Source organism: Nicotiana tomentosiformis, chromosome 1, assembly GCF_000390325.3.
Source record: "Nicotiana tomentosiformis chromosome 1, ASM39032v3, whole genome shotgun sequence".
Classification (NCBI taxonomy): domain Eukaryota; kingdom Viridiplantae; phylum Streptophyta; class Magnoliopsida; order Solanales; family Solanaceae; genus Nicotiana; species Nicotiana tomentosiformis.
Genome location: NC_090812.1, coordinates 118,175,583 through 118,183,799, shown reverse-complemented (window position 1 = coordinate 118,183,799; position 8,217 = coordinate 118,175,583). Strand labels below are relative to the sequence as shown.

Here is an 8,217-nt window from a genome sequence, read left to right as displayed (position 1 = left end):
GCTTATGTGCCTACCGGAATCACTAGTGAGGAGATGGATAATATGGTAGGGCAAGTAATAGAGAGTCACAAATTCACTTTCCACGAAGATGATCTACCTCTAGAAGGGTTGAGTCACAATAAAGCATTGCACATCACTGTGCAATTTAAAGACAAGTTCATTGCCAGGGTTCTGATAGATGGGGGTTCGAGCCTGAACATATGCCTGCTGACCACTCTGAAAAGACTGGGTAAAGGCCTGCATGAGATACAGATGGGAAGCATGAATGTGAAAGCATTCTATGTATCTCAGAGATCCACTATTGGAGAAATCAACCTTGATCTGTAGATGGGCCCGACATGGTTTGATGTTGAATTCCAAGTGCTAGACGTATCTGCTACCTACAACTTGTTATTGGGATGACCATGGATATACGCAGCTAGGGTAGTTGCTTCTACTCTACACCAGACTATGAAGTTTGAGTGGAATCATCAAGAGGTGATTATTTACGGAGATAGAAGCAACCCCATCTACACGAACTTGACTATTCCAGTTGTTGAACACATGAGGAAATTGGGAGGAGAAACATACCACTGCATTGAGCGGGTAAACGCAATTGAGAAAGATCGATGGTGGAGCAATAAGATAGAGAGAATACTGATGTGGTTGGGGTATGAACCAGGCAAAGGTCTTGGCCGAAAGCTTCAAGGGATCACAGAACCAATACGACCACAATATCATAGCACAATCTTTGGTATCATGTATGAATATACTATGCAAGAATACCGGGATTGGACACCACCATAGCGTGCCGATTACTATCTGTTAGAACAAACTATACCACTGTTGCACCAGACATTCTGCTAGACTGATGTAATTTGGGGATCTGAGGAAGACGAGATTTTAGCCGGCATAAGGAAGTTGTTTCTGGACGAGGAAGATATGGACTGCTGTGCAATTTTAGAGGAGGAGGAGGAGGAGGAAGACCTTACCATTCAGACAGTGGGAGAAGGATCCGTTCTCAAGAACTGGACTGCTGCACCATCCCGGGCTTGTCGAGTACTTGGGTAGCCTTGGCAGAATTAACATGATTTATTTTAAAATTGTTTTGGAAATTTAAGACATTTTCAGTATTTTGTTTTGAAATAATTACTCGAGATATCGAGTCGTACTTGTTGACAAATTTTAAGTTTTATTAATGCATTATTTCTTTCATTTATTTATTATTATCTTTCAACATTATTTTCAGCGTAATTATTACATATCCTGATGAACCTACGACTGTGACATGAAATGAGATAACGCAACATAAGGAAAGTGATTCGGAAGATTTGGGATGATATAATACCTGAGGAAATTGTCAAAGAAGTAGAGAATTTTGAGAACAAACCAAAGTCCAATTTAAAAGAAACTGCGGTAGTTAACATAGGAGATTCTGAAACGGCCAAAAAAACTTGCATAAGCATTCATCTATCACCGTCAGAGAAGGAAGAGTACATCCAGTTTCTAAACGAATATGAGGATATTTTCACATGGTCATACGATGACATGACAGAGTTAAGCACATCCATAGTAGCTCACAAGCTACCTATTAACCCCATGTGTCCGCCGGTAAAGTAGAAGCTCGGGAAATTCAAGCCAGATATGAGTCTGAAGATAAAGGAAGAAGAGGTTACCAAGCAAATCAAAGCCAAGGTCCTTCGAGTGGTCGAGTACCCAACCTGGCCAGCCAACATTGTGCCAGTTCCAAAGAATGATAGAAAAGTTAGAGTCTGTGTTGACTATCGAGATCTGGACAGAGCAAGCCCTAAGGATGATTTCCCATTGCTTAGCATACACATACTAATTGACAATTGTGCCAAGCATGAACTCCAATCCTTTGTGGATTGCTTCGTAGGATACCACCAGATTTGGATGGACGAAGAGGACGCCAAAAAGACAACCTTTATCATCCCATGGGGGGATATATTGTTACAAAATGATGCCATTCGGTTTGAAGAACGCTAGGGCTACCTACATGAGGGCCATGACGACTCTTTTCCATGACATGATACATAAGAAAATAGAGGTGTATGTGGATGATGTTAACATCAAATCAAAGAGAAGTTCGGATCCCATAGCAGACCTGAGGACGTTTTTCGACCGTCTTCGAAAATACAATTTGAAGTTGAATCCTTCAAAATGTGCTTTCGGAGTCCCTGATGGGAAGTTGTTGGGTTTCATCATCAGCCTCCATGGTATTGAGCTAGACCCATCAAAAATCAAAGCTATTCACCACCGCCAAAGAACAAGAAGGATATGATGAGTTTTCTAGGACGCCTCAATTATATCAGCCATTTTATAGCACAATTAACGGTGATATGTGAGCCGATCTTCAAGATGCTGAGGAAAGATGTTGCGACGAGCTGGACTGAAGAATGTCAAAAGGTTTTCGACAAAATCAAGGAGTACTTGTCTGAGCAGCCTGTGTTGGTCCCGCCAGAGCCAGGAAGACCTTTGCTGTTGTATTTGTCCGTGTTGGATGGAGCCTTTGGTTGCGTCCTGGGGAAACATGATGAAACCGGGAGAAAAGAGCAGGCGATATATTATCTGAGCAAGAAGTTCACACCTTACGAGGCCCGGTACTCTCTGCTGGAGAGCACCTGTTATGCTTTGGCATGGATAGCCCAGAAGTTGAGACATTATTTCTGTGCATACACTACATATCTCATATCAAGGATGGATCCACTAAAATACATCTTTCAAAAACCCATGCCTACAGGTAAGTTAGAAAAGTGGCATATATTGGTAAGTGAGTTCGACATCATATATGTAACTCAGAAGGCGGTCAATGGTCAAGCATTGGCCGATCACCTGGCAGAGAATCCCGTAGACGGAGAATACGAACCATTGAAGCCATATTTTCTTGATGAGGAAGTGTCGTTTGTAGGAGAAGATATTTCCGAGACGTACGATGGTTGGAGGATGTTTTTCGATGGAGCAAGAAACTTCAAGGGAGTGGGCATCAGAGTTATTTTAGTATCAGAAACTGGTCAACATTATCCGGTATCCGCAAAGCTCAGGTTCCCATGCACCAACAATATGGCAGAATATAAGGCTTGCATCTTGGGACTTAGATTAGCCATCGACATGAATGTTCATAAGTTGCTGGTAATTGGAGATTCAGATCTATTGGTACACCAAGTACTAGGAGAATGGGCTACCAAGAACACTAAAATATTGCCATACCTACATTGTGTGCAAGATCTGATAAAGAGATTCATGAAGATAGAATTCAAACATGTCCCGAGGGTTCAGAACGAGTTTGTAGATGCTCTGGCTACCTTGTCTTCCATGATACAACATCTGGACAAGAATTTCATTGATCCTATCCCGATAGATATTCGTAAGCAGCCAGCTTATTGTGCTCATGTTAAGGAGGAGTTTGACGGAAATCCATGGTTCCACGATATCAAGGAATACTTGGAGAAAGGGGAATACTCGGAGAATGCTACACACACTCAGAAGTGCACGCTTCGAAGATTGGCCAACCATTTCTTTCAAAGCAGAGGAATTCTATTATGAAGGACTCATGACTTGGGATTACTGCAATGTGTCGATGCCAAGGAGGCATCTAGATTGCTCGAAGAAATACATGCCATAACTTGCGGACCTCACTTGAACGAGTTCGTTCTAGTTAAAAGATATTAAGGGTAGGGTATTTCTGGATGACTTTGGAGACAGACAGTGGAACGAGTTCATTCTACCATTTGCCGCAGATGAATAGAGATGTGGAAGCTGCCAATAAGAACATCAAGAAGATATTAAGGAAGATGGTAGACAACTACAAGCAGTGGCATGAGAAGCTACCATTTGCTTTTCTCGGGTACCGCACCACAGTTCGTACGTCAACTGGGGAAAACTGGGGCACCCCCTATCTACTGGTGTATGGTACTGAAGCTGTTATACCTGCTGAAGTGGAGATTCCCTCCCTAAGAATCATACAGGAGGCCGAGCTCAGTGATGCAGAATGGATATGGAACCGGCATGAGAAATTGGCTCTCATTGATGGTAAGAGGATGAACGCAGTGTGTCACGGTCAACTCTATCAGAATAGAATGGCAAGGGCTTTCAACAAAAAGGTTAGATCGAGGCAATTCACACTGGGGCAATTGGTGCTAAAACGGATCTTCCCCCATCAGGACGAAGCAAAAGGGAAATTCTCACCTAACTGGCAAGGCCCTTACATGGTTTACCGAGTATTGACAGGAGGAGCGCTTATACTTGTAGAGATGGATGGAGAAATATGGCAAAAACCTATCAATTCGGGCGCAATCAAGAGATATTATGTTTGCGCTTTCTCTTTGATGTAACCTAAACTACTCTTGTCCTGATTCCAGTTTAAGAGGGGATACGTAGGCAGCCCTTTGGGTTCAGTCACATCATAATAAAATCTTCATTCCCCTCTACGGCCAGGAATCGGGGCAAGATGTCGAGGTTGTCAATCTCATTACATCAGGGATTTCCAAGAAGTGTATTGCCGGAAGTACTATTTAAAATGGGGTAGAATTTTGAGGAGGGCCCTCAAAATTCCGAGTTGAGAAGATTGCAATGTCTCCAAATGTGTAATAGTATCCGATTCGACAAAATTATTAGTTTTATGCATCATCACATATTTTGGACAACTACATATATTTTCACAAATGATTTATCACAAATGCATATTTTCGAAATTTCATTTTTTTTATAGTAGCCAAATGTTACCTAGGGTGACTCGTACAAGGCATCAATACAAGGAGCAAAAGCGAAACAATGAATCAAAGGCGCGAACCAACCTTATCCCCCCCCCCCCCAAAAAAAAAAACTCACGATTTTTCTTCGGATGCAGGCATAATGGACATGACAAGCATTCCCACAATATACAACAAGACCACTAGCTTCACTAACATATATCACCTAGCACGAACGCGCCAAGCTAAGAATTACTTTCTTTCTCATATTTATTCTTCGCCTTTCTCTGCATAGGGCTAAGAACTACCCTCATCATTGCATAAGGCTAAACACTGCCTTTCTCTGCGTAGGTCTAAGCACTGCCCTCATCATTACATAAGGATAAGCACTGCCTTTCTCTGCATAAGGCTAAGCAGTACCCTCATTCATCGCATGAGGCTAAGCATTACCTCCATTATTGCATAAGGCTAAACGCTGCCTTCCTTTGCATGAGGATAAGCACTGCATCCATTGTTGCATAAGGTTAAACCCTACCTTTCCTTGCATGACACTAAGAACTATCTCCATTACATTGCATGAGGCTAAGCATTGCCTCCACTATTGCATAAAGCTAAACGTTGCCTTCCCTTGCATGAGACTAAGCACTGTCTCCATTACATTGCACGAGGCTAAGAATTTCCTCCATTATCGCATAAGGCTAAGCACTGCCTTTCCTTCCATGAGACTAAGAACTGTCTCCGTTACATGTGCATGAGTCTAAGCACTGCCTCTATTATTGCATAAGGATAAACGCTGCCTTCCTCCGCATAGGGCTAAGCACTGCCCTCATCACATACAAGGCTAAGTGCTGCCTTGTCTAGTTCTCGTATATGATTAACCATCACCTATTCCCTCTATCAAATGGTCAATATCACCACATCTTTGCATTTCATGGGTTGAACATCGCCACTTGCCCGAAGGCGTCATAGTCTGAAGGCGTCATCCTCATAGCCCGAAGACATCATGCCATGCCACGAGGATCTCTCGAAACTGCATATCATTATTCAAAGGCGTCATAGTCCAGAGACACCATCCTTATTGCCCGAGGAAACCATTTCATGGCCTGCGAATCCCTAATCATATGCTTCATGGTTGAGGACATCATGGTCTAAGGACATCATCCTCATCGTCCAAAGACAACTCTCATGGTTCGAAGGGAATTTGCATCATGTTTAAATTTCCGTAGTAACCCTATATATATTCGCGTGCATTGTATTTTATGTTTTGCAGGTAACTCGGGAGGTAACCATTCTACAAACAGGAGCAATTCTCACTCTGGTTTCCGTTCACAACATTCACATCCTTTGACTATCTCAAACGTAACCAATGACTGGCAATTGATTACTTTTTGTCCAGCAACTGCCCGAACATTTACCTTGAATATTCGTAACATTCAAATTTGCATTCATAGCTCCACCCAAAATTATGCGTTACTCACGACACTATCCTATCCAAGAGATCCTTTTTCGAAGCACACGACCACTCTTATAACAATTCCATCGGTTTCGTTCGTCGTTGGATCCAGAACTACACACAACCTGATTCCCGTAAGACAAGGCATATGCAGGCAACTTAGGAACCAGGGTTCCGCCCCTATATTTCCAAAAACACATCATCTTCGCTTATTTCGAACAAAGTTGGTCATCATTGTTCTTTACCCGATAATTCTTTCATCATTCCTGGGCAAAGAGGGCAATTGATACCCAATTTTGCCCTCATATTTTTATAAAATATTATATATACTTTCAACATATCATTTTCGCATCATACTCAATTTACAAGAGTCATATAAGTATTTTTTTATAATAATTAGAGCTTTAAAATTAATTTTCTCCCATTTAAATTATTCAAATATTTATTAATTACACTTTCAAATTATTTTTGTGATGAATTAATATTTCAAATTTATTATTAGACCCACATATATGTTTTATAGCATTTTATTTTAATTTATATAATTACATTTGAATTTTTTGATCTATTTACATAATTTTGCAACAATAGCCTATATTTTATACATAATTATATTATTTACACTAAAATAGCATTTTATATTTTTATAATGCTATTATTTTCAATCATTTTACTGCATAAGTTATATTTTTATTATTTATAAATTACTTTTATAAATTATTTTAATTAAATTTCAAATAATTAATTTATAGCCCAATATAGGGCTAATTTTCAGACCAAAACAGGCCCAAACACTTAGCCCACTTTATTTTTACTCTTCAGCAGCCCAAACAAAACAACCACATTGACTTAACCCGATCGGAACTCATTTCCATGACCCTCCCCGACTTCTTTTAATCTTGGCCGTTGATCACTTAAGATCAATGACCCACAATAAACCAACCCTTCTCCTTATATCTCCATAACCCTACCCTAAAGACCACTCTTCTCAAACCAGCCGCCTCTATACTCTCTCGAACCTTCTCCTCTCTTCTGCAAACCCTAGTAGCCGCGTCTTAGTTCCTCTTTGATTCCGACCTAGAAATGGAATCTACCATTGATCTACTTACCTTATTTGCCTTCTCTCATTATTGGTCATCCATTTATGGTATTACTTAGGTACTTGCCTAACTTTGGCAAGTACCGCCTCCGAGATCGTACTGGAACGACTCAAATCTTTGGATTTTGGGCGGTATTCCGTCTATATACGCTCAACAAGGAGCGATTTGCATTCTTGCTTCGATTTTCAGACGATTGAACCCAACTAGGGTTTGAGACTCTCCATCTCCTATACTGATTCTAATTTGCATATGATATTTTGTTTCCTTATTTGTGCTTAATTGATTGTTTTCTATGTTTGTTCTTCAATTTCTACTACTATATAAATCCCATTTGTCGTTCCCCTTCTAAGGTCTGAACAACTATTTTTTTACTACTGTTACTACTACTGACAAGGAACTTTGACACATTGAAAACTCTGGGGGTTCTACTGCACTCTTTGCTATTGAAGCACTACTGGATTGTTTTTCTTATTTGGTTGTTTGATTATTCGCGATTAGTAAGTCTCCTTGGCCGCAACAATTTTATTCTCTTTGGTTGTATTATGTGTTCTCCTAATTTATGTCCCTGAAACTTCTATGAAGCACCTCTCTACTACGACACTTTGTATGTAACTTTACTTGTATTAAGGTCTTTCTTATGTCTCGATACTGAACTTGCCCGGATTTTAGTTGTGAGATGTATTTGGAATATGTGCTAGCATGTATGATTTTCTAATTCTCCTAAACTTGTTTATTCTGCTGCATTATGTTGATACCTGAGGTTAATCCTGACTTTGCTTCTCTGCCGTGTTATGGATTGTTATGATAGCCTGGAAAATATTCTGTTAAGTCACTCATGCCTAACCTGCTGCTTTTTGGGGTTCTACCATTCATTACGACTTATTCTCATGCAATTTATGTTCTAATGTGTGTTTGTTGACATGATCAACTCTGTATTCCTCAGTACTAGTTAAACCTTTAGAGTAAACTTTACAAT

The 8,217-nt window shown here is 40.3% G+C and overlaps 2 protein-coding genes across 2 annotated transcripts; both read left to right on the top strand.

Moving 5' to 3' along the window:
* The first annotated feature begins 2,358 nt into the window (after positions 1–2,358).
* LOC138908979 (uncharacterized) lies at positions 2,359–3,543 on the top strand. Its single transcript, XM_070199861.1, has one exon. The coding sequence runs from the start codon at positions 2,359–2,361 to the stop codon at positions 3,541–3,543; it is 1,185 nt and encodes a 394-aa protein (XP_070055962.1).
* Positions 3,544–3,686: 143 nt separating this feature from the next.
* LOC117277773 (uncharacterized) lies at positions 3,687–4,331 on the top strand. The gene has a single exon (XM_033657157.2). The coding sequence runs from the start codon at positions 3,687–3,689 to the stop codon at positions 4,329–4,331; it is 645 nt and encodes a 214-aa protein (XP_033513048.2).
* Positions 4,332–8,217: the final 3,886 nt, after the last annotated feature.